Here is a 27,983-nt window from a genome sequence, read left to right on the forward strand (position 1 = left end):
AACAGTATTTTTCATTGTACATATTTAAGACATACAACATAATGTTTTGCTATACACACTCATACTGAAATGATTACCTATCACCTTCCACAGTTAACTTTTTTGTGGTAAGAGTAGCTACAGTTTATTCTCCAGACTTCTCGGTATATGACATACATTATCAGTTATAGTCCTCGTGTTACATGGTCAAAGTTTATGCCCTCTGATCCACTTCCCTTCACCCGCTCTAACCCAGTAGCCACTGTTGTAATCCGTTTCTAATAAAAGATTAAGCAGTATTTCCTTCTCCTATGTGGCGCAGTTCTTTTTAATCAAGCTTGTAAGATTTCATGTTTATTTGTATTTTTCAAACATATGCACATTAAGAAATAGGAGATTTAGTTCGAGGCCAGCCTGGGCTACCAAGTGAGTTCCAGGAAAGGCGCAAAGCTACACAGAGAAACCCTGTCTCGAAAAACCAAAAAAAAAAAAAAAAAGAAAAAGAAATAGGAGATTTACACCACACATGGTGCACATGCTTTTATCCCAGCACTCGGGAGGCAGAGCCAGGCAGATCTCTGTGAGTTCAAGGCCAGCCTGGTCTACAAAGAGAGTTCCAGGATAGCCAGGGCTACATAGAGAAACCCTGTCTCAAAAAAGCAAAAACAAATAAATACATGAATAAATAATGGGGGATTTACAATAGGAAATCAAAGCAAAGTCAAATAAACTAATGATCAAATCATACATGATCATGGATCACACATAATACAATAACCTAATGGAAACTAATTTTATCAAGGCAGTTTCATGGCCATAATAGTTTAAAACTCTATTGTTGAAGTGTAGATCACAGAAATCTACACATAAAATTACACAGAACTATACACACACTGTATACCAATACCAATTTACTACTTATTTAAATTTTGAGATAAAGTCTCTCAATGTAGCCCTGGCTGTCTTGGAACTCACTCTGTAGACCAGACTGGCCTTGAACTCACAGAGATCCACCTGTCTCTGCCTCCCAAGTGCTCGAATTAAAGGTGTACACCACCATATTCAGCTTCTGTATTTCCTTTTTCAACTATCTCTAAGTCTAGAATTATGTGAAAATTTAAAAGAAACCAAAACAGTGAACCTCTTTAAAAAACTTCATAAACACAGGGACTCACTATGTAGCCTAAGGTGCCCTTGAACCTATGACATACCATCTGCTTCAGCCCCCCACCTGCTGGGATTACAGGTGTGTGAGCACAGCTGGCTCACAGATCCATTTGTGGGCCGGGTGGATTGTGCCCCTGCCGTCAGCTGAACTACTCCTGTTTCCCAGCCTCCCGACAGTAGACAGGAAGCCGCAGACAGACAGAGCGACCCACAGGAGTTCTATAAAGCTCCTTACAGAGGAGAAGCAGCACTCCTCCTTTCCCTTCCCTTCTTAGGACTGCTTGCTTGCTGCATGAGACAGGGAAGCTATGATTCCAGCAGCCACAAGGACCCCAAGAAATGAGAAGATGGACGGATGTCCCATCTCTACTGGGAGTTGGCCTACTCTCTCAACTTGGATCACATGGCAGACACTCCCGCACTGCTGAGGCCACTCTCTTCAGGTTTGTGTAAGCTGGGCGGCCAAGAAAAATACCAGCCAGAACGACACACACCCAAGTGAACACACACACCACATCGGAGCTCTGCTTTTGTTTCTTTTAGTAGGGTCTCACTAGGTAGCATTCATTTATTGTGGGTCCCACTAAATAATCGAAAGAAAATTTAAAATAATAATTTAATAAAAATAACAACAGAGCCGGGTGATCCCAGCACTCGGGAGGTAGAGGCAGGGGATCTCTGTGAATTCAAGACCAGCCTGCTCTACAGAGCAAGTTCCAGAACAACCAAGGCTACACAAAGAAACCCTATCTTGGAAAAAAAAAAGACTACCAAGAAGTACCACATTTTCACACCAATGGGTCCTTTAATTTATAATCTTTAACTTCTATGTATTTATGTTCATTCTCTTGACATCTCACCCTCTGTTACCTTAACACTTAAAGGCTATCCAGTATGGTGACTGTTTTTCAGTCCATCTTTTGATATCATATCTTAGAAATGGAATGTTTAAGGCAGTCAGGTATGTATTCACAATAGCTGTACTCAAGAAGTTCAGGGAGGAGGAGAACCACTGTTTGAGGTCAGCCTGGGTTACAGTGTGATGCCCTGTCTGAAAACAGAGGGAATTTATAATCAAATTTCATAGGATATATATAAATTAGGATATAAATAAAATTACATTGCTAGCAATATAATTATGTTTATCAATATAATTATGTAAACCCTTAACAGTAATTTTTATTACAATATCTGAGAAATAATGAAATGAGTAACAAAATGTGAATCACCAATGGATTCTAAAGTTTGAATTTATTTGGAATGATAAGTTCATTCTAAGAAAACAAAGTTTTAAAATTTTACTTATTTTATGTGTATGGGTATTTTGCCTGCATGTGTGTTTGTCCACCATGTGCATGAAGTACCCACCAAGGCCAGAGGAGAACACTGGACACCCTGAAACTAGAGTTCTAGATAGTTCTGAGTTGCCATGTGCGTGCTGGGAACTGAACCTGGCTTCTCTGTGTTCTTTTTTTTTTTTTTTTAAGATTTACTTAATTATTTTATGTATATAAGTGCTCTATTTGCATATACACCTTTATCCCAGAAGAGGACATCAGATTCCACTATAGATGGTTCCTAGCTACCATGCTGGTGCTGGGAATTGAACACAGGACTTCTGGAAGAGGAGCCAGTGCTCTTAACCGCTGATGTTCTTAACTGCTGATCCATGCCTGTCTCTGGGTTCCAAAACAAAGGTTTAGAGCACAAATGAGCAAATGACTAACTACAAATAAAATCCAGCCACTCTCCACATGAAGTTTCTTTGGAACACGGGCATAGTATACATCAGTTTTGCACTCCATCTGCAGAGCTGAGTAGGTGAAAGACTATATGGACATCAAAGTCTAAGACAGTTACTACTTGGTTCTTAAAAGAGATTCCGACCCTTTTTAAAACATATTTCCTGTTGCTTTTCAAAACACTGTTAGTTTCATTAAAATAATTCTGAATTATTCTAATGAACAGGAAAGAATATTTTTAAGTATTTTTAAAATTTAAAAAAGCTGAATAAAGTTACAAAAAATGAAGCATCATGAGAAACATTTTACTGTTAACCAACACTCACCTAAAGGCTTATACAAGTATTTTTCAGAGCCAAAATGTAACACATTGTTTTGCTCGTAATAATACTGTCTAACCTGATTGATCCAAGCACATGTAAAATCTTCTCTCCATCCAATGGATAGTCAACATTTGGGGGTGGGGAGGGACGCTGAAACATTAGAAAAAAATATATATAATCATAAGCAAACACGTAAGTATCTTTCAAAACAGACACGATGGCTAGGCTTACCTCATTGTTGCCATCAATATTAAATTTTGCTGCTTGGATCTGTAGTCCACGCTTCAGATCACATACAAAGCACGTGCGCACTAAGGAGGGAGGAAACGGAGCCCTGGTTACTGCTTGTTGTTAAAGGGATGGGGAGCTTACACCTCAGAATAATTCCGTTCACGTGAACGTACAATTTCCATAGTCGTCTTCTGTAAAGTCGTGTATCATTTCACTGCTTTTTAATGACGCACAGTTGAGGTTTTTTTTAAGATTTATTTATTTATGTATTTATGTATATGAGTGCTCTGTCGGTATGTATGCCTACGTGTCAGAAGAGGGCACTGGGTCCTATTGTAGACGGTTGTGAGCCACCATGTGGGTGCTGGCAACAGAACTCAGGACCTCTGGAAGAACAGCCAGTGCTCTTAACCACAGTTGTGATTTTATTAAAGACATTTTAATACATTTTCTCTTAAGCATGAAGCTTAAGAGAAAAACAAGAGGGGCCAGGAAGATAAAGGGAGAGGATGGGGGAGGCAGAGAGATTAGAGGAGCCCAGGAAGAAAGACCAGTCAAGAACAGGGTGCAGGGTTCTTTCTCCACGGGAGTGTTGCCTACAAAACGACATTCTAAAAATACCCTTGCAGAAACTACTCTGCCATTGGACGGCCTTTGTAGACATGTAACAATACAAAGAAACTGCAGCACCATGAAGACAGCTCTTCCAATTAAACAGTATGTGTCGTCAGGTTTTCTGTATTCATTTTTCTCTTCTTTTGTTCCCTTAACAAAAGATCTTAGTGAAGACACAAACTCCACTTGGTCCTTAGCTTGAGTTTCTGCAGTGGTCACTTCCTGCATGGACACCCAGCAATACCACCTGCACGCTACGCTAGCCTTTTAATTTTTTTTTTTTTTTTTGAGACAGGGTTTCTCTGTGTAGCTTTGCGCCTTTCTTGGAACTCACTCTGGAGTCCAGGCTGGCCTCGAACTCACAGAGATCTGCCTGCCTCTGTCTCCCGAGTGCATGTGCCACCACCACCTGGCTAGCCTTTTAATTTTTGCATTTAATATTTAAGACTTTTTTTCTGCAAATACCCTTAATAAAGCCTTTGGACATAGGAGCAAGTAAAAATTTAAAATCTGAGGAAAAGTGGTGCTGAATGCAAGAAATCTAATGACTTTTGCCAGATTATTGTAGAACATTACAGACACACTTACAACTATGTAATGTGTTTACTATTCAGCTGAAGATAAATTCTGCTGGGGGCTGGAGAGATGACTAACAGTTAATAACACTGTTCTTTGAGGACCAGGATCGGTTCCCAGCACTTACAGGGTGGTTCACTATTATCCTAACTCCACTTCCAGGGAGTCTGATGCCGTCTGACCTCCACAGGCACCAAATACTCATGTGGTACACATACATACATGCAGGTAAAACATTCATACAACTAAAATAAATAAATCTTAAAAAACAATAAGTTTCTGTTGTTGAACATACTATTCAGTAACATGGCTGCTTTTTGTTTGCTTTTTTTTTTTTCCAGACAGGGTGTTGGATGGCCCTAGCTGGCCTGGAACTTGCTATGTATGTATGTATGTATGTATGTATGTATGTATGTATGTATGTATGTATGTAAGTAAGTAATACATATGTATGATGTATGTGTATATGTAATATATATGTATGATGTATGTGTGTGTGTGTATGTATGTATGTATGTATGTATGTATGTATGTATGTATCTGCCCCAAGTGCTGAGATTACAGGCACATGCCATCACACCTGGTTCCATTTTGTATATATTTTTATCTGTGTTTTTAGAAACTCATGCCCTTCACACTAACACTAAAGAATGAAAAGGACAAAGAGAACTCAGGGCCAGAGAGTGGATGGCTCAGAAGGTTAGGGCACCTGCTGTCAAGCCTACAACCTGAGCTCATCCCGAGGATCCACATGTTGACAGAGAAAACTCTGCTTACCTTTAATATCCTCTAAGATACCTTCTGGAACTGAACCTGAAAAAGAATTTTATTAAGAATTAAGGAACTTTAATAATAATTTTTAAAAATCCTATTAAATTCTATCCATTTCCCCATTTTTTTTCATTTAAGCAAAATTAAAAAATATTTAAGTACTACAATCGTTTTAAAGGCCTAACAGAAAAAGCAACTTTGCTTTTAGGGAAGAAACCTCATCATTCCAAGTGAAGAGAGAGCAGAGAGCCTGACCCCAGGAGGCTTGAGCTTGGACACATTACAACAGGGCCAGCACAGGCTCAGCAGCACAGTGCACGCACAAGGATGGGTCAGGCCCCAGCACTACGAAACATAACTAATTATCACCTCAAACGCAGTAGAGAAACTACGGAAGTCTCTCTTGTCCTAAGGAGCCTTGCTGGCTATCCTCAACAGGGCTTACAGTCGGGGTATTATTATTTTACAGAAAAGTTAAGTTCTGAGTTTGCATCTTTCATATGACAATAGCTGCCAGTAACATCACAAACCAGCACATATGCAGGGAGACAGGCATGTGCCATGGCACACATGTGGCGGTCAGAGGACAACTTGGAAGAGTCATTTTTTTCCTTTTACCATGTGGTTTCTCAAAGGTCAATTCAGGTCAGCAAGTGCTTTTATCCCGAGCCATCTTGCTGTTAACTGACCCCCAGCACATATTTTTAAAAAGAAGTACATACGCCGGGCGGTGGTGGCGCACGCCTTTAATCCCAGCACTCGGGAGGCAGAGCCAGGCGGATCTCTGTGAGTTCGAGGCCAGCCTGGGCTACCAAGTGAGTTCCAGGAAAGGCGCAAAGCTACACAGAGAAACCCTGTCTCAAAAAACAAAAAACAAACAAACAAAAAAGACGTACAATCTTTTAATCTTTTACTTCAAAGTCAAGGGTACATTTGATTTTTTTTCTTAGCATACATGAGCTGTACAAAACAATGGGATCGTAATGAACTCCATCTCCACACATGAACGTACAGTTTAATCACACTACTCCCCCAGCACCCTTTGCTGTCTCCTCTGCTATCTCCCAACCCTGTCTAAAGATGGCATTTAAAGGAACAGGAAAAGGCTAGGCAAGGTGGCTTGGAAAGCTAAGGCAGGACGACTGTCCCAAGTTCAAGGCCAGCCTGGGCCACATATTAAGACTATATAACAAGACTTAGCCTCAAAAACAAACAAGTAAAACACACACACACACACACACACACACACACACACACACACACACACACACACACGTACGTGAGAGTAAAAAAGTAACCTTTTGGATATGCTACCGATTATTTGTCAATTTCCTGAGGCAGAAACAGAAACACAACTTTCTAACCTTAAAGTCTTCTAATCTAGCCATGTGTGGTGTCTCACACCTTTAATCCTAGCACTTAGGAGACACAGGCAGACGGATCAATTTTAAGGGGGAGGGCAGCCTGGTCTACATGTTGAGTTCCAGGCTAGTCAAGGCTACATGGTAGACCCTATCTCAAAACAATATATAATAAAATACCATCTAAACCAATTCTCAAAAAGTATTCTGATTGGTGTATAAAAACAAAGAAGCTTTTGGTAAAGAACTGGATCATGATCAAAGGGCAAGTAGCACTGTAATTCCCACCTGCATCTTTACATCTTCTCTGGAAGAAAACTCTTTATAATCAACTGAATCTAAAACTACAGCCTCAAAGCACTAACCCGTGATTTGAAAAGTGGCATATTTAATCACATTGTGCTTGAAAAAGGGTAAAACATGTATTTAACATGACTTCAGTGGGCTGGTGTGAGAGCGCTCAGCTGCTAAAGGCTACAGCTCACAACTAAAACTTCAAGTGTGGCTAAAGAGGCCAGGGCATAACTCAGTGATAGAGCCCATGCTTAGTATAGACAAAGCTTTGGGTTTAACTCCCCGCACCCCACACCAACCCACCTAAGGGCAACTTTAGGGTTAGAGTTACTTCCATCAATTTTGTTCTTTTCAATTTCTTACTTTATGGTTCATAACATGGTAATACACAAGTTTATAAACATATATTAAAGGTACATGGTTCAAAGTGCTTCTGTTGTGTGAACCAAACAGTTGACAAGTCCTATTCTTCGACATTAAATTTATCCAGGTGTGGCAGCACATCTGTACTCCAGCACTCAGGCATTAGTGGCTAGAGGAGGGGAGTCAAGGACAACTTCAGCCATATTGTGAGTTTAGAACTTGGACTACATGAGGCCTCACCTCAAAGAAAAGGACAGACAAAAAAACTGTTCAAATTTACTTCTCAGGATAGTTAAGAGAGTTCCCAAGATTTATCCTGTCTACAAACAAATGAGAGAGATGGAACTATACTGTAAGATCAACAACCCAAGCTGGGCGGTGGTGGTACACGAGGTGGTGGCACATACCCTTAATCCGAGCACTCGGGAGGCAGAGGCAGGCGGATCTCTGTGAGTTCGAGGCCAGCCTGGTCTACAGAGCGAGATCCAGGACAGGCACCAAAACAACACAGAGAACTCTGTCTCAAAAGAAAAAAGCATCAACCACCCGAGAATAAGGGCTATAGACACAGCACTGTACACCTGCTGTCCTCTTTCCAGGACTCGTCAAAGAACTTCCAAGAAATGGCTGATAAGAGCAGTTTGCTGTTGGTCAAAGTAAAGATGGGTTGAAAATTAAGGGTTTAATTTAGTTGGATTTAGATGCTATTTTAAAAAGAGGAGACAATCTTGGCAAGTAACTACAACTGTTTAAATTTTCCAAGTAAAGAATGGAAATGACAGCTTTGTAAAAGTCCACTTAATTTCAGCCTTTTTAGTAGAACAAAAAGCATCATGTTTGATATATAATTTATATTATACACTTTCCAAATCAGGGTACTTAGATTCTCATTTATGGAGACAGGGTCTTGCTACGTGACCCAGGCTAGGCCTGAACTCACAATCTACCCGGGTTTCCAGAGTGCTGAGATTATTCATTCTTTTTTAAAAAGTAGGTTCTAAATGAAATGAAAGAGGCTAATTCAAAATCCATTTGAGGGCCGGGTGGTGGTGGTACACGCCTTTAATCCCAGCACTCGGGAGGCAGAGCCAGGCAGATCCCTGTGAGTTCGAGGCCAGCCTGGGCTACAGAGTGAGTTTCAGGAAAGGCGCAAAGCTACACAGAGAAACCATGTCTCGAAAAATCAAAAAAAAAAAAAAAAAAAATCCATTTGAGGATCTCCAGCAGACCAAAGATTTCATCTAAGCTTTGCTAAGGACTTCAGGGACAGCACTTTAAATTTGTTTATGGCTCTGGTCGTCCCCTGAGAGAGATTCAGGAAACAATGGTCTTTCTGACTTCTCAATGTCAGAAGTGTAATAATGATTAGAATTCTGAGGGGTATAGTCAGGAAAGATTAGAATAAGTCAAAGAAGGTTTACTATGGAGAGTAATCCCAAGAATGCAGAGTTCCTAACATTATAGTTAGAGCCTCCACCCCTAACCCAGTCAGGGCCTCCATATGTTGCCTGGGCTAGTTCAAATGCAAGTGGATGCTACCATGCATGGCTTATGGTCAGTTTAAAGTAATAGCTTTAAAAAACATTCTGGAATGATATACTTAACTTACTATCTTTGGAGATTTTTCATAATGTAACTGTCATCAATGATATACTAAGATAGTAACAAAATTTATTTGCTAAAGAAAAACTAATTAGAGTTCTATAATCAAATGAAAATTACTATCATCTTAACCATCAAGAAAGAATTATAAGAAAAGAGGAAAAGCAAGGCTAACTGCCCCTAAAAGTGCATATTTTTCTTTCCAACATACTTTTGGCACCAGATGCTCTCAAAAAAAAAAAAAAAAAAGACCAGGACCCTCCAAGTCTATGTTGGAAACAGTTAAGCAAATGGAACATGTCCTGTGAGGGTTTACTAGAGGAACAACCTACTCTGCTTAGGGAAAACCAGAAAAACCTTACAGGAGTCGCCATTCCAGCTGGGTCATGTACGGGAATAAAATCTTAAGCAGTGTGTGTAAGGGTGGGAGGCAGCTCTGAGGTCAAAACCTAAGATGAAGACAGAAGGCTGCACAAATAGGTACTCTTGGTGACCGGAAGACTGCATTTCTAGCTGAAATGAGGAGTAAAGGAGGTAGAGCTAAGGCTAAGAGGGAGACTAGAATGAGATTATGGGAAATGTGTGGCAGATATGACGTGTGGGTTAATCTACAGGAGCCCCAAACCTCCTTAGCAATTTAGGGAACAGTTCTCTCTCACAGCAGTAGGAAACACACCAAAGCTGTCAAGCACAGGCCCACAGGAAAACCAGCAAGAGACAGACAGCGGAGGAGGCTGAGGTACAGCGGCCCTGCCTCCCGAGAGACAGACAGACGGCGGAGGCTGAGGTACAGCGGCCCTGCTTCCCGAGAGACAGACAGCGGAGGAGGCAGACAGACAACGGGTGAGATAAGGAAGACTTTCTGAGGAAGAACGGGAAAGATCTGCTAACTCCCTGTTTTCTAAAAGGAGAAACAGAGATGATGTTATTACCTTGCTTGTGTTTGAGTCAGGGTTCCTCTGTGTACCCTTGACCGTCCTTGAAGACGTTATTGCATTTTAAAAATTAAAATATAATTATATCATTTTCCTTCTTCCCCTCTTCCCTGAGAAGTTATTACCTTTATCTAATAATGACTGAAAAATTACAAGAGAAGAGATGCCGTGTTCACTTCTGGGAGTACCGGTTTTGAGGCTTTAAGACGTGCACAGTCTGTATCTAACAATCCTTTGGAAACATACATGAGTGTCAAGTTCAGAAGGATGAGACCCAGGCTCCATCTGAGACTCAACAGCACGCAGAGGTGACTGCAGTCAGAGGAAGAGAGGACATCTACTGAAAAGTCAGTAGAAAACAAACCACACAAAACCAAGTCTCCCATGGAACCACTAGTAGAGAAAGGAAGAGCAGAAGGAACCAAGGAAGAATACTCAAATAAAGGAGGAGAGCTCAGGAGGAAACGATGACACCAAGAGTTCTAGAACAGACGACTAACACACAGCGGGACTAACAACAACGACTTATAACGGAGCCGGGTCAGAGTGACTTGGGGAGAGGGGCAGAGACGAGACGAGAAGTTACAGCAGGTATTTAAACAGCGCGTTGTTACCCATCACTGAGGGAAGGCTCTGTCCTTTAGCAGCACCAGTGTCAACAGTACATTGTTCCAACAGCTGAGTTTCCAACTCCCTGAAATTTGAAAAAGATATTGAAATTAAAAGACCACAACTGATAATCTTTTCTTATTTAATAACTTCACCTAATAACCATGATGTCTCATATAAAAGTGTTTGTTTTGAGGCAGTCTCTTGTAGCCCAGGCTGATCCTGAACTTCCTATGTAGTTGAGGGTGACCTTGAACTTGTGACTCCCTTGCCTCTGCCTCCAAGGTGCTGAGATTACAGGTGTGTATCACCATGCCTGGTGTCATGTGGTACTGGGGATTGAACCCAGGGCTTTGTGCATGCTGGGCAAGCACTCTGCCAACGAAGCTACATCTCTAGACCCATAAAAATGGCTTTATCTGGGGCTGGAGAGATGGCTCAGAGGTTAAGAACATTGGCTGTTCTTCCAGACGTCCTGAGTTCAATTCCCAGCACCCACATGGTGGCTCACAACCATCTATAATGAGATCTGGGTCCCTCTTCTGGCCTGCAGGGACACATGCAAACAGAACACTGTATACATAATAAATAAATAAATCTTAAAAAAATGGCTTTATCTTTAAAAGAGGAATACATTCAATCACCCCACTCATACCCAGACTTCCCACGTCCTCCTCCAGGGTCTAGCCTGGTCCCTTCTTTGCTCCCTCCACCATCCCACTCGACAACCCCACTTCCCAAGTCTTCCTTGAGGGCTCAGCCTGAACTAATGCTGGGAGTCCACATTCCCAGACTTCATTGAAAGTACACCAACAATATGAAAGATCAGGCTAGTGACCCTGCTCCAAACCACCAGCCTTGTAGAAATGCTCGCCATTGAGAATTACCTAGATGAACTCCAGGACACCGAACTGAAAAGAACCATTACAAACTTCATCAAAGAATTCAAGGAGTTTAAAGAAGACACAAAGAAGCAGCTCAATGAAATTTGGAGAATTAAACACCCGAGTGACGCCCAAGAAACACAAGCATAAGGCTGAGGGAAATGGGGAAGACCATCCCAGATTGAGAACAGAATTCTGTCAGGAGATAGAAAGACTGAAGAGGACTCAAGCTGAAATGAAGACAGAACTGAAAAACAGCCCAACTACAAAACTCAAAGGAAGGCCTTCAGGTGGAATGAACCGAGCAGAAGACAGAATATCTGGACTTGAAGATAAAGTCTGAGGATCTACACCAGAGAAACAAGGAACATGAACAATTAAAAGAAAAGGAGAACACACACATAGAGGAAAAGAACGCACAGGAAAATGTGGGCACCATGTCCAGGACCAGATGGATTTTCAGCAGAATTCTACCAGACAGTCAGATTATCTACAATCAGTCCTTCCTAAAACTAAAAGGGAGGGAGGGAAGGAGGGAGGGAGGGAGGGACTATCAAGCTGGCATCATTCTAACACCCAAACCAGAAAGATATAAAAAGATATAAAACCAAAAAGATATAACAACAAAAAGAAACCTACAGGCCAATATCCCTAATGAATGTAGACTAAAAAAATACTCAAAAAAAATTCGCAAACAGAATACTGACATACACTGAAAAGATTATACACCATGATCAAGTTGGCTTTGTGCCTGAAATGTGGGGTGGCTTAACACATGCTAGTCAATAAATGTAATAAACCATATAAATGGACTTAAAGACAAAGATCACATGAGCATCTCAACAGGTGCAGAAAAAGCCTTTGACAAAACCCAACATACCTTCATGATGAAAGTCCTAGAGAACGTAGGGACAGAGGAGACATACCTTAACATACAGAGCCATATATGAGAACCCACAACCAACATCGTTCTAAATGAAGAAAAGCTTGGAGCAATCCAGTTGATTCAGGAACGAGACAGGGCTGTCCACTGTCTCCACACCTTTTCAACACTGTGCCTGAAGCACTAGTTGGAGTAAGAAAGCAAGAGAAGGAAATGAAAGGGATATAAATAAGGAAGAAGTCAGACTATCCCTATTTGCAGATGGTATGATACTATACATTAGAGATCCTGAAAATGCTACCAGAAAACTTCTAGAAATGGTAAGCATAACTTAGTTTTCTATACAACAAACACACAGACTGGAGATCACAGACACACTCCCATTCATAACAGCCTCAAAGAAAACAAAACATCAAGGAATAAACCCAACCAAAGTGAAGGGCCTCTACAACAAAAACTTTAAACCTCTGAAGAGAGAGACAAGACAAGACACTAGAAAATGGGAACAAAAATCCATGCTCATGGATTGGTAGTATTAACACTGTGTGAAAATGACTATTCTACCAAAAGTTTTTACTGATTCAATGCAATCCCAATAAAAACCTCTACCTCACTCTTCACAGAAACAGAAAAAAACTATCCTAAAATTCATATGGAACCACAATAGAGCGAAGATAACTAAAACAATCCTGAGCAAAAAGAACAATGCTGGACGGTAGGGATACAATTCCAGATCTTTTGTGTATGTGTGCGGTTTTTGAAACAGGGTTTCACTATGTAGCTCTAGCTGTCCTGGAACTCACTCTGTAGACCAGGCTGGCCTCTAACTCAGAGATCCACCTGTCTCTGTCTTCCAAGTGCTGGGATTAAAGGCCTGTACCACCACGCCAGGCTACAATTCAATATCTTAAGATAGATTACAGAACCACTGTAATAAAAACAATACAGTATTGACACAAAAACAGACATCTAGACCAATGGAGCTAAACTGAAGTCCAACATGAGCACACATAACTTCAGCCACTTCATACTCAACAAAGATGCCAAAAACACACTGGAGGGAAAAAGTATCTTCAACAAATGGTGCTGGGAAAACTGGATGTCCACATGCAGAAGAATGCAATTAGAGCCACTGCTATCACCTGGCCAAAAAAACTACCTCCAAATGGATCCAAGACCTAACCGTGAAACCTCAAACCCTGAAACTGCTGTAAGAAAACGCAGGCCGTGTCCTACAGGATAGAAGTGCAGGAGAGGACTTCCTGAATAGGACTCTATTTGCCTAAGAATGAAGGCCAACACACGACAAGTAGGACTGTATTTAAAAAGAAATCTTCTGCACTGCAAAAGAATCAACCAGGTGAAGAGGGAGCACACAGAATCTTTGCCACCTATACATACTTCTTACTGGGGAGCAACATCCAGAACATACAAAAAACTATTTAGGCATTTGAATGGCTCATTCAAATAATGGGCCTGGGACCTGACCAGTGAGTTCTCAAAAGAAGGAAAATAATGACTGAGAAATATCTCAAAAACTGTTCCTCATCCCTAGCAATCAGGAAATGCAATTCCAAACAACTCTGAGATTGTGTCTGACTCCAGACACAATGGCAAACATCAACAAAAGAACTGCCATAGAATGTGGGTAGGGATGCAGAGAAAAGGGAGCCTTCTTTCACTGTTGCTGGGATTGCCAAGTGGAGCAGCCATTCTAGAAATCAGTGTACAGAATTCTCAAAAAGCTAAAAATAAATCTACCATACGACCCAGCTATACCACTTCCTGGCCCGCAGATACTTGCTCAGCCATGTTCACTATGGCTCTATTCACAACAGCCAGGAAATGGAAATAAACCAGGCTTGGTGGCACACTTGGGAGGCAGAGGCAGGTGGATCTCTGTGAGTTCGAGGCCAGTCTGGTCTACAGAGTGAGTTCCAGAACAGCCAGGACTGTTATACAGAGAAACCCTGTCTCAGGGGGTGGGGTGGGGGTGGGAGTGGAGCGAATGTAAACAAGGGAAAAATAATTTAACCAACAAATGGATAATGAAAATGTGGTAATGTATACTAGATAAAGTGTAGATGTAAAGAAAATACACTGAATACTATTCAGCCGTAAAGAAAAATGAAATCATAAACTTTGCAGGTAAATGGATGGAACTAGAAAAGATCATATTGAGTGAGGTAACCCAGAACCAGAAAAACAATGTAACGTTCTCTCTCATAGGAGGCTCCTGACTCTGAATCTTCAGATAGAATTGTAGTCCTCACCCCTCAACAAGGAAACTTCTCTTTGCAAGAGACAGAGACCACTACAGAAAACTACAACCAATCAAAATGTAGAGTTGTGGCATCCAGTCCCAGTGGACACACCTAAAAAACACTCCTGCACCTGGGCTCAGGGAGCACTACAGAAGAGGGGCAGAGAAATTGTAAGAGCCAGAGGACCAGGGACTTGCTGGGAGATTGTGTCTCAGCAATACCAGAAGCTACACCCATAGTCTGAACAAAAGGACTGCCCAAATGTGAGCTGAATAAAGATAGTATCACTGGGCATGCCAAAGTGGACAAGGCCACAATCCTACACAAAGAACTACAGGCAACTGAGGAAAGCTGGGAGCTGGAGAGGTGGTCTTCCCCAGAGAAGAGCATACCAGTTGTTGTCCAGTGCCAAATGGTCAGCCCTGAAAACATGCATACAGGTAACATTACAAGGACTCAACAGGTTATATTTAGGAATACACACACACACACACACACACACACACACACACACACACACACCCCATATGTAATAACAATAGTGAAAAAAGAGGCCATGAATCTGAAGGAGGGAAAGTTGATGGTAGGGACTGGAGGGAGAAAAGGGAAGGGTGAAATGTTATAATTATATAAATCTCAAAAAAAAAAAATCTGATGATGCATTCAAATCTAAAAGAGAACAGAATGAATTAAAAATCAGATTCTAAACATTGGCTTTTGTGGCACTGGTGAGAAAACATCCAAGAAACTTACTTGTGAAGAGCTTTTCCTCCTAAGGGGAGTGCTCCCCAGCAGTTCAGTACTGGGATGCCTTCATATATCTAGAGCGTAGTCAAGGCCATCACCATCTTAGGAGATACAATGTTTCCTTGGTATTTACACCACCCTCTACCATACTGTTCTAATCAACCTTGGTGGTAAGCTATTACTTCTTATTTTCAAAGTTACACAAAAGTTAGGAGCAAGTCTTTTACATAGTGTTCACCAAAGAAAACAGACTTCAGTGTGCACAGGCAGGCACATATCACCATCCATTAATTAGGGCAGAGGCACCCAACAAGGACGCCACTAGCAATACAGGCCTGTTGAGTGCTTAAAATTCAGCTGTTCAGAGCTTTGACATCTTTAAGAGCCCAAGTTACAAGGCAAATTCACAAAAGTTTAATAAAGGAAAAAATACTTGGATTATATCATAATTTTTATATTGATTACACAGAGAAATAATATTTTTTAATATACTGGGCTAAATAAAGTATGCTATTAACTTTACTGATTTAATTTATAAGAATTTCTTAGATATTTTTAAATTCCATGTATGGCCCACCCTGTATTTCTATTAGCTGAGCTGAAAGGCCAGCACACAAGACCAAACTCTGCATCTATTGCCTCACTTCATACACTGTTTTGGTTAACATTCGGTAAGTACAATACTTATAAAGGGAAAAAGAATACTGATGAGTGTGTCAGTTTCGGACACAAACACAGGTGTATAGTCTAGCCAAATGCTTATAGAAACTCACCCTAACTTTCAATTTTCTTACATTTATGAAAAGAATAGTACTTACATGGCACGATTGTTTTGAGAACTAAACACAAAGTACTTCATATTTGAAAAGCTACTGCCTAATTTAGTTCTTATTTCCCTCAGGTAAACGTTTCTTCTCATATAAATCTAGGTCTCAAAACTGCTAGCCTTATGTTCATGTACTTTAACTGCATTTTCAACAATGCAACATTCACTGTGACAATACTATAAAGTGTCTATCTATATTTTAAGTTTATATCGAAAGGAATATACCTATTTATAAAACCAGTAGTAATACTCTGTGACAGCCCGAATTATTAGCTGTCTCTTATTGGATGATATAAACTACATGTCAGGTCCTACATTAAAAGACACACAGCATTTCCATGAGATGGGATATCATCACTATTTTATAGATATGGAAACTGAGGCCAAGAGTGTAAGCTACTTGAGTGGTACCCTGTAAGGAAGAAGCACAGCCTAGATTTGTCCTTTCCTGCCCTAGCTCATTAATCCAATGTCCACAGATAGGAAAAAAATGCATTTTTTCTATAATGAAGGTCAATTTCATTCTACCATTTAAAATTTTTTTCTTAGTTTAACTTTCTCATTTTAGTTTGCCCAATTATTCTTTGTATGATTTCCTTTCTTAGAATTTAATTATCCTCATTAGCTGATAATGCATCTTGAAAACCGAACATAATATTGACTAGATCTGCTCCTGGAGCACAAACTAAGACTGAATCATAAGGATAACTTCTACAAGAAGTTGAAGTTTTACAAGTCTATGAACTTTATCACATGATTAACTTGTATTACACACAGTAATCTAAAATACTTCAATAACAAAAATCATTCTTATAACCCCAATTACTTTAGTTAAAATGAGTGGAAAAAAAAAAACCCACAACATGAGCTAATTGATGAAAAGATACAGGCAGCACCAGGCTTTCTCTATATCCACAATCCAGGACCATAGCAGAATTAATCCCCAGTGTCAGGAGAGCCATTAGATGACTTGGAGCAAGTAAGACAGATGGAACCTGGAAAACAAAGTAGCAGAGACCAGGGCTGAGTTCAGTGTTTAAAGATGTCTGATTCGTTTGCAATGTCCTGGAAAAATTCATAGGTACAATGCATTGATTTATATTGTTCAAAAACTGTTGGTGTTAAATGAAGAACTAGCTTTCTGATTTAGATGAATGTACTCAATAAAGTATATCACAATCAACAGAAGTAATTTAACTAGGTTGTTTCATTCCAAATGACAATTCTGAAGCATTTTTATCAACACTACCTTTTTTGAAGTTGAATATTGAAAGAGATAAAAGCCCAGAAAAATGTAGTCAGGGGAAGATGATACTAAAAAAATTGGTGCCTCTGCCATCCATATGAAAATACTGGAAAGAATTCCCCACCTCTCTCTACCCTCCCCGCCCCTTCCTTCCCTTTGGGGAACAGGGTGAAACAGCCAGGCTGTGGGTGAACTGCAGTGACCTCCTGCTCACTCTCAAGGGCTGGGGTCACAGGCATGCACTCTTATGCCCAGCTTTAGGAAACAATTCTAATTTATTTAAGACAAGAGTCTCATGTAGCTCAGGCTGTCTTTTTCTTTCCCTTTTAAAATTTAGACGGAGGGGAAGGGAGGGGAGGGGACGGGACGGGAGGGGAGGAGAGGAGAGGAGAGAGAGCGCGCGCAAGCGCACACATGCATGCACGTGTAGCAAACATGTGGAAGTCAGAGGCTAACTTGTGGAAATTAGTTCTTTCCCTCTACCATACAGGTCCTGAGGACTGAATAAACTCCTCAGGTTGTCAGACTTAAGGGCAAGCACCTCTACCCACTGCAGTGCATCAACAGTCCTCACAGGGTCTTCAACTTGCTATGTGGTTGAGGATAACCTTAACTGCTGATCCTACATCAACCTCCCATGTATTGAGATTATAGGAATATGCTACCACGCCCTGCTAGGCAAATAATGATTATCATTATTTGCAAAGTTTGCACTATGAACTATATTTTTAAAACACCAGGGGCTGAAAAAATGGTTCAGCAGGAACACTCACTTGGAGCACAAGCCCAGAGACCCGAGTTTGACCCCTGGAACCCACATAAAAGTAGAACTGACTCCAAAGTTATTCTTCACACTGAAACTGTGGCATGGCCATCCATCATCACGTGCATATACACAATAATAATACAAACTTAGAAGAAATTTAAAACCAGCCCAGTTGTGGTGGCATATTCCTTGAATTCCAGCACTTGGGAGGCAGAGGCAGGCAGATCTCTGAGAGTTCGAAGCCAGCCTGGTCTACAGAGCAAGTTCCAGGATAGCCAAGGCCACAGAGAAACGCTGTCTCAAAAAAAAAAAAAAAAAAAAAAAAAAAATTAAAATCCCATCATCCTATCATAACATAACAGTAAAAATTGAAAAGCAAAACTATAAATCCTTAACACTTTTTTTTTTGTTTTGTTTTGTTTTTCGAGACAGGGTTTCTCTGTGTAGCTTTGTGCCTTTCCTGGAACTTGTTTTGGAGACCAGGCTGGCCTCGAACTCACGGAGATCCGCCTGCCTCTGCCTCCCGAGTGCTGGGATTAAAGGCGTGCGCCACCACTGCCCGGCTAACACTTTTTTTTCTGTGAGAATTTGCTAGATTTGGTGATAGCACAGATATTTGATCAAAATATGAAAGTCTTTTATAATCAAATGACAGATAAAAAAGTTGTATTTTTTTTTTCATTTAAAAAAAATTATGTGCATTGGTGTTTTACCTGTATGTATGTCTGTGTGAGGGTGCCAGATCTCTTTGAACTGGAGTTACAGACAATTTGAGCTGCCATGTGGGTGCTGGGAATTGGAAGAGCAGTCAATGCTCTTAACCATTGAGCCATCTCTCCAGTCCCCAGATTATTATTACTTATACAGAGAAGGTATTCTAGTCATATAAGATAAGGATACCAATGTAAAGCCACTGAAATCCTTCAGTATACACGCAGACTTTTTCCCTCAGCTAAGAGCTGATCTGCCTTCCTACTTTGCCATCTTCCACTGCAGTGAATTCGAGTCATGGCATCAGGAAGGGCAGTGCTAGAGGACTTGTTTCTTCAGACTTGTCTTACAAAATGACTGACAACCAATCACCCTCGCCAGGGTGTTTTTAGTATTAAGTATGTTTTGACTTTATATATATATATATAAATAAAAATAAATAAATGTTTATATGTAATCAACTTTTTTTTCTCAGACAAGGTCTCAAGCAGCCTAGGCTGGCCTCCAATTCACTATGTACAGAGGTGCCTTTACTCTTCTGCCTCCACCTCCCAAATCCTGGGAGTTCAGGCAAGCATCACTGGTTCCTGCTCTTATAAAATGAAGATTACAAGTAATGTTACTAAAAGTAAGAGGTAATCCCCACTCCCGGGACCTCCCATTTTATGAGATAAAATTCGGACTTGGTTTAAACATTTCCTTAAAATGTAATAAGTAAGATTTATTTTATGAACAATGTACATGCCAGGCAAATGCCCTACCACTGAGCTAACCTTTAGCCTTCTTTCTACTTAAAAACAATTTACAAATTTCATTTAAAAATAGGTATCTCGGCTGGGCAGTGGTGGTGCGTGCCTTTAATCCCAGCACTCGGGAGGCAGAGGTGGATCTCTTTGAGTTGAGGCCAGCCTGGTCTACAGAGTGAGATCCGGGACAGGCACCAAAACTACAAAGAGAAACCCTGTCTCAAAAAAACCAAATAAATAAATAAATAAATAGGTATCTCAAGGAGTTGCGAGGTGTCTCCTCAGGAAAGTGCTCAGATCACCCCAGGAGCCATATAAATAAAGCTGGGCGAAGTGGCACACTCCTGTAATGCCAGTGAGAAGAGACAGCAGGGACTTCATGGCCAGCCAGGCTACCTGAATCCATGAGAGATCTTGTTTTGAAAACTAAGGTAGAGAGGCTAGGGATGTGATTCAGCTGGTAGGAGTATTTACTTAGTGTGCATGAAGCCATGGGTTCAATCTCCAGCACTGCACAAAAACAGATGTCAATCCTAGCACTTGGAGGTGAAGGCATGTGCTGGCTAATTTCATGTCAAGCTGACACAGGCTAGAGTCTCCTGGAAAAGGGAACCCCATTGGGAAAATGCCTCTATAAGATTAGGCTGTAGGCAAGCTTGTAGAACATGTTTTAACTTAATGATTGATGGGGTGGGGGTGGGGGTGCACGGTGGTGCATACATGGATAAATTCAGCTCACTGTGGACTATAAGTCCTGGGTTCTATAAGTAGGCTGAGCAAGTCATGAGAGCAAGCTGGTAAGCAGCATCCTTCCATGGCTTCTGAATAAGCTCCCACCTGCAGGCTCCTGCTCTGACTTCCCTCAGTGAAGAACTGTAACCTAGAAGTGTAAACAAAATAAAGCCTTTCCTCCCCAAAGTTGCTCTTCGTCATGGTGTTTCATCACAGCAACAGAAACCCACACTAAGACAGAAGCTGGTAGCAGGCTTGTAGGGTATTGCTGTGATGAACTGGAAGGACTTTGGAACTTGGAGCTAGAAAAGCCACTGAGTGTTTAGAGCTCAAATGGGTTGTTCTGTAGGCTCTTAGAAGATGTTGAAAGCAATGCAGATAATGAAGGCTTGGTCACGGCAGGAGGACCAAAAGTTCAAGGTCATCCTCAGCTATACAGCAAGTCTGAGGTCAATTTGGGCTTCATAAGACCTCAAAACTGTCAAAAATAAGTGAAAAAATAAGATGGATAAATGACTAAGGAAAACACTGGACCTCTGGCCTCTACAGATACTCACATACACGTGTACACAACAGGTACACATACATACACATTAAAAATAAAAATAGGTACCTCAAAATATTTGAAAAGAACACGAGTAAGTGTCTCTCTGAAGTGGGAAGGACATAATACCGACTCAATAACCACAACCCGGCGGTCTCTGGGATTCACCAACAGATGCCTGAAAAAAATGATAGTTTTGTTTTTAAAAGGAAATAAAGAGCTGTACTTTTTTGATAAGTAATGCAATTTAAGAATAAACTGTACTACCGTATCTTAAGATGTTTTATGACAAAAAGACATCTTCATTTTATTACTCCAGGAAGATGATGTTCTGAGTTCTTAGAGTATGCCAAGCACTGTAGCAGGAACTACAGTCATTATCATTACCACCATTAGCCATTAGACAGGTATTTTCTTGTTAGATTTGCAAAAGTAGTAAAGGCTCACAAAACTCCAGTTGCTATAGACATTAACTTGAAAACCACAAGAGTCTAATAAATTTATTGTTCGGAAAGTACAAGAAATGCTTTGTATTGTTTTCTCACTCTTATAGAGGAGTACGAACATTTAAGCAGGAATACACAATCCATAGTTGTCCTTTGAAGTGTTTTTTTCACTTTTCAATACACTTTACTCTTCTGAATCACTCCACACAGATACAGAACACTCCCCACCCCACCCACCCTGGTGCTCAGGACAGAATGCAGAACTTTGAGCATGCTAATAAGCAAGTGCTCTACCACTGAGCAAAGCGTCTCAGCCCTAATAACGACTGCATCTTTCACCATATGGATATCCATTATTTACCCTTTTATTAATGGACACTTGATTTGCCTTCAATGTTTTCTTACGGTTTTTAATTTTCTAATCTTCAAGTATGTTTTTCCAAAAGCTGAAGAGAGGGATGGTGGGATGGGCCCGTGGGTGAAGGCACCTGCTGACACGCCCGAGTTAGACCCATGGGACCCACGTGGAAAGAGACAACTGACTCCATACACATGCCCTGACACTCAAGTGCCTAGAGACATGCACATGTACACACATAAACTTTTAAAAACAATTTTACAAATTTCAAAAGGTTGAAGATAAACAAAATTGGCAATGGAATTCAACTTTCTTTTTTGCATCAGATGCGCTATAACCAAACATCCCTTCAACTGGCATTAGAGGAAAAAAACAATCTACCTAACTGCTGAAGTTAGGAAAAACAACCCTGAAATAAAGTTTCAACTTACCTGAAATACAGTATGTGGATGAATTCCTTTAAGTAGGAATATAATTCTTCTGTATTGATATTATACTGGACAACTTTGATTGGCTGTAAAAAAATTAAAATGATTTCTTTTATTAATAAACAATCTTTTTATGCTTTTTTAACTAATATATTTCCTCATAACAAATGGATTTATATTAATGATATAGATATCAAGAACAATTAACCTTGGGCTACACCTGTAGCTCAATTAGCAGACCTACATAGCATATATAGAGCCCAAACATGGCATAAATACATAAAACTCGCTGTGGTGGCACATGTCTATAAACCGGCATGAGGATCCCAATTTAAGGTCATAAGAGTTTAAAGCCAACCTAAAATACATAAAACTTTATCTCAAAAACAAAAAAACCCCAAACAAAACAAATCTCCCTCCAAAAAGTGTTAGGAATTCCAAATAACTGGCAATGGCTAAAAAAATGGCAATTTGAATTGTAAGAAAGAGAAACATACATTTATAAGTGAATACACAGTGCTGTGTTTATAAGCTTTTTTAAAAAAACATCTGGGCATGACTGATGATAAAAACTCAGAACAGCTTAAGAAGCATGAAAAGGCTGGAGAGAAGGCTGAGCAGTTAAGAGCACTGGCTGCTCCTGCAGAGGACCCAGGTTTGGTTCTTAGCAAGCACATAAGTAGCTCACAACTGTAATGGCAGTGCCAGAGGATCTGACACCCTCTCTGGCCTCTAGGAGCACTGCATGTATGAAGTGGACTTGAATGAGTGCAGGGCAAAACACACATACACATAAAATAAAAATAATAAATCTTAAAAACAAAAAACAGCAAAGGCCTCCTCAAATATTCTAGACCTGGTTCATTCCCTGGATTATATGACTGTTGCACATCATGATTAAATTCATGTCATATAAAATTAGATAGACCTTAATAAAGTTGATTGAAAAAACAAAAACAAAACACTCAACCAGCAGTGATGGTGATGACTTTTTAATCCTAGCCCTCAGGAGGCAGATGCAGGTGGATCTCTGTGAGTTCGAGGCCAGCCTGGTCTACAGAGTGAGATCCAGGACAGCCAGGGCTACACAGAGAAACCCTGTCTCAAAAAACAAAAAACCAAAACAAACAAACAAACAAACAAAAACATACACACAAAAAACTCACAAAAAATTCTCCTGAAATCATATTTTTCTAATTTGCACATCTTATTAATATTAGTGTGGGGTGGGTTGCGCATGTGTGCAGGGGCGTGCGTGCATGCATGATGTATGAGCGTGAGTGTCACAGCACTTGTGTGGAGGTCAGATGACAACTTTGTGGAACTGGTTCTCTCTTTCCACCTTTACATGGGTTCTGGGTTGACCTCAACTGCCAGGCTTGCTCTACAAGCACCTTTATCCACTGAGCCATCTTGCCCCCCTCCATAGTTTGTTTTTTTTTTTTTTTAAAGATACCTTAGACATGCCAGCTCTTTTTATCACACTAGGAATTATACATCGTGGACCAGTTTCTCCCGCAAATCCACACCTGCAAAGAAATGGAAAATAAACACTCGACTTATAACATTCTTTCTAAATATGTGCCAGAGAAACAATGGCCACAAAACATCTGGAGATATGTCTGCTCACTTAAAGGGTCACAGGAAAAAATCTAAAAAGATATTAACACCTATTGATAATTTGATAACACACTATAGGAAGAAGCAAAGTATATCAAGTTTGTTACACCAAAATAAGCCAGTGTCTCATTTATTTTTACAACCCTGCATATACACTATGTGACTTCCTTCAAGTGTGATAGGATATGAGAAGGGCATTGGTAGGTGATTTAGTTACTCTGTAGCATTGTAAGAGTGTACTTACATAAACTTAAAAACACAGCTGTGTGTGACTGTTGTTAGACTATACACTTTTATAACAAGTTATTATACTAAATACTGCAGGCAACTCTAACTCAATGGTGTTTTTCTATATAAAAACACAGAAAAGAGTAAGTATTTGTACAGCTAAATGCATGGAAACACAGAATAACGGGAACTACAATCATTCAGAATAAAGAAACTCTGGTCAATGACAACCCACATGTTAATGAAAAACCATGACATCATATATGTGGTCTTTCACTGACTGAAATGTCATTCACTATATGACACATGACTGATTCACATACACACTATCAAATAATTTTATAATTCTGTTATTAGCTTTAACATTGATAAATAATAAAGTACTATTGCTAATAAAGTAACTGCTAGCATGCTACTTCTCAAGACTGTTCTTTTTAAAATATATATATATATATATATTTTTTTTTTTATTTTATGTGTATGAGTATTTTGCCTGTGTGTATGTATGTGCACTATATGTATGCCTGGTGCCCAAAGAGGTCAGAAAAAGTCATTAGCTTTCCTGGAACTTGAGTTAAGGATGGTTGTGAGCCACTATGTGGGTGCTGGGACCTGAACCCAGGTCCTCTGCAGGAGTAGCAAATGCTCTCACCCACTGAGCCAGTTCTCCAGCTCCAAGGCTATTTTCTTAAACTATGTGAATCTGACAGTTACAATAACTTCATACACTGTGAAATCAAACACGCTTACATTCACAATAGCATTGCTATTATTTTTATTAATATTTCTTTATTGTGTGTATGTGTGTGGCTGTGATACAGTGGACACAGGAGGTGAGAAGACAGCTTGTGGGTTCTCTCCGTCTACTCTGGGTCCTGAGACTAACTCAGGTTTTCAGACTTGGCAGCAAGAACCTTTACTGGGTGAGTCATCTCATTGGCCCAGGTTTGGTTATTTATTTTGATTTTATATTCATTGGTATTTTGCCTGCATGTATGTCTGTGTGAGGGTGTCAGGTCCTTAGAACCTGAGTTACAGACAACTACAAGCTTCCATGTGGTTGCTGGGAATTGAACCCAGGTCCTCTGGAAGAGCAGCCAGTGCTCTTAACTGCTGAGCTATCTCTCCAGCCCTGGCCCAGGTGTTATTTTTTAAAACTGTATATTCTATCCTTTTAAAAATTAGTATTTAAGCCAAGCATACTGGGCATATATGCAGTAACTTAGGAGGGCAGAGAGAGTAGGATCATGAGTTTGGGGCCAACCTGGGCTACATCAGACATGTTTCCAAAAAAGAAAAAGAAAAATCAGTAGCCAGTGCCATATCTCTTTTGTGTTAGTAAAACAAATTTTGTTTAAAAAATTGTAAAAATGATTATAATGCAAATTTACCCTTAAATCACACCTTTTGTTCTCCAGGGTACTTTTTTATACTGTTCTCCTATGCCCAGGTATCTCTCTCTCTCTGTCTCTCTCTCTCCATTCCTTTTTTTTTTTTTAAACCCCTGGCTGTCCTGGAACTCACTCTGTAGACCAGGCTGGCCTCGAACTCACAGAGATCCTCCTGCCTCTAAAGGCACGCACCACCACCACCCAGCTTCTCTTTCCAGCTTCTTTCTCCATTCTTATCTCCACGTTATTTACACACAGTGCTCCTCAAAGTCCTCAAGACACACGTACTGGGGTAGTTTAAGCTCTCCTTGACATCATTCTTAAACGATGTGTTTAATTATATTCCTACACAATAATTTATTTTTCCAATGTATAGCCAAAATAATTATTTCCAGGTAGTAATCTCTAAGTACTTACCACATTGTTTTTAAAAAAATAAAATATGAATATGAGAGGGCCAAGTAGAGAATGAGAGAATAATAATCAAGAACTATGTATGATCCAATTCTGTAACTCCTAAGGGGCAATTTTTTTTTTTTTTTTTTTTTTGGTTTTTTCGAGACAGGGTTTCTCTGTGTAGCTTTGCGCCTCTCCTGGAACTCACTTGGTAGCCCAGGCTGGCCTCAAACTCACAGAGATCCGCCTGGCTCTGCCTCCCGAGTGCTGGGATTAAAGGCGTGCGCCACCACCGCCCGGCTAACGGGCAATTTTTAAGTATGTTCCTGTGGCTATTTACTCAGTAGTTACTTGATATTTACTGAGGTGAGACAGTGCTTACAGATGTGTAAAGGAATAATTCAAGCATCTCTATTTCATAAATAAATTTACCTCATACATACATATATGTGTGTGCATATGATGTAATTCTGTCAGTTTTCTCTTGAGCCGAATATGTATTTCAAATTTAACATCACCTTGTATATGCATATATGTGATATAATTCTGTGTTTTCTCTTGAGTCCAATACAGGGCCTCCGAAATGGATGGTCCAAAGACCTCAAAAATCTCCATCAATCCCGACACTGTCCAAAAGTTCTAAGGTTTGTGTATCTGTGTCTTTCACCTCTGCCCTTGAAAGAGATCTCTGCATCTTTGAGGACCACTACTCCAGTGTTTACAAAGTGTTTTTTTTAAAGTGCAAACTATGGTCTAAGAGTTTAGGTTAGGTAACCAACACGATTTCCAGTCTTATCTATACGGTTTCACGTCTTCATGTGCCTGGTCTTCCTAGGAGCAGGGTTTCCTACACTCTTGGGGAACAATCCATTTCCAGAGAACCCACAGGGCTCCCCACTCCATACATGTTTTATGACGGAAAGAGTCAGCAAGATCTCTTACAACAAGATCTTACAACTCGATCTCTGCTTTCCTATCTGACCCAGCCAGAGGTAGAAAGCCGACTCCGGGGCATCGCTGTCAAACCCTGCAGTGATGGCCCGTGATCATCTTAGGCGGGGGCGAGGGCAGTTCCCGCAGCTTCCCGGGCCTCTCGGCCCACCGGATCCGCCCGAGAGTCCTCTTGGACAACACCTCGGCACTGCGGACCGAGCTTTGCCTCGAGGCAACGAGGGCGGCGGTCTGCGGGAACGCCGGGGGAAGGTCCCGGCTGCCCAGCGGGCCTACCGACAGCTGCCGGGCCGCGACCACCCGCCCTTCCCTGGGGCCCGCAGCCACCCCAGGGCCGCTCACTTGGTGAAGGCTTCTCCCAGGTCGATCACGACCGCCGTCTTTTCGCCGCCGCTCCCCAGGCCCTCGTAGAGCGGCATCGCGGAGAGACCGTGCAGACGTCAGGCAGTCAGCTGGGCGAGAGTTAGCCTCGGCGCGGGGGCGGGGCGGGGTCCTCGCGTGGCTGAGGACCCGAACTGGCCAAGGAGAAGCCTGACGCCGTAAGCCTTCCTCGCAGACGCTCTCATGTGGAGGTCCGGGGAGGGCGCGGAAGGCCCAGGCGCTCAGGCGCGCCGGACACCTTAGGGGGCGGAGCCTTCCGGGTCCTTCCGCCCTGCGGCCTGGGGCGCCTGCGCGGCCGGCTCTTTCCCGCCCTGACGGTGGAGGCGGGAACTCAAAAGCCCTGGCTCATTCCGCAGTTCTGTGTTGGAGGTCTGTCCTGACATTTAATCGCCGCAATAAACACGCAAGATAGAGTCTGCTCAGGAGAGACTGACTTTCACTGTTCCCGCAGCGGTCCTAGAAACGGATCCTAAGGTCTGAATTCAAAACCTGCCTTGGGGAGGTGGAGACAGGCGGATCCCCAAAGTTCCCTGGCCGGCTAGCCTTGGTGCATGGGGAGCTCCAGGCTGAGTGACAGATCCTATCTCAAAAATAAGCCATTGAAAACGACGCTTAACGCTACCTCTGGCCTCCACACGCGTGTGCACCGGCGCCCAGACAAAAATCTTCTAACATAAGTACAAGTGATGTTTTGTTTGGTACCGAGTCATCTAAAAATTTTAATTCCAGATAAAGCACAGTTAAAGTAGCATCTGAATCTGTGGAGCCTCCGTCTGGATTAGTGGAAACAGTGCTGAACCAGAGGGTGCTTTTTTCTCCAAAATTTTGTGTAAGCTGCGGAGAGATGCAAAAATCTTTGTGATAAAG

At 41.1% G+C, this 27,983-nt stretch overlaps 1 protein-coding gene across 1 annotated transcript in view; it reads right to left on the reverse strand.

The window, feature by feature from the left end:
• Positions 1-27,301, reverse strand: part of Actr10 (actin related protein 10) — a 32,334-nt gene extending 5,033 nt beyond the window's left edge. The window contains exons 1-10 of the mRNA XM_052739653.1: positions 27,078-27,301; positions 23,606-23,678; positions 22,153-22,235; positions 20,987-21,095; positions 17,060-17,167; positions 15,353-15,420; positions 10,574-10,653; positions 5,411-5,446; positions 3,443-3,522; positions 3,288-3,361 (exon numbers count right to left, since the gene is read on the reverse strand). Of these exons, the coding sequence (XP_052595613.1) occupies positions 3,288-3,361; positions 3,443-3,522; positions 5,411-5,446; positions 10,574-10,653; positions 15,353-15,420; positions 17,060-17,167; positions 20,987-21,095; positions 22,153-22,235; positions 23,606-23,678; positions 27,078-27,154 (788 nt within the window). The 5' untranslated portion in view covers positions 27,155-27,301. The remainder of the gene's footprint in view (positions 1-3,287; positions 3,362-3,442; positions 3,523-5,410; positions 5,447-10,573; positions 10,654-15,352; positions 15,421-17,059; positions 17,168-20,986; positions 21,096-22,152; positions 22,236-23,605; positions 23,679-27,077) is intronic.
• Positions 27,302-27,983: the final 682 nt, after the last annotated feature.

The sequence above is a fragment of the Peromyscus californicus genome, unplaced genomic scaffold, assembly GCF_007827085.1.
Source record: "Peromyscus californicus insignis strain IS unplaced genomic scaffold, ASM782708v3 Scaffold_15__1_contigs__length_86483966, whole genome shotgun sequence".
NCBI lineage: Eukaryota > Metazoa > Chordata > Mammalia > Rodentia > Cricetidae > Peromyscus > Peromyscus californicus.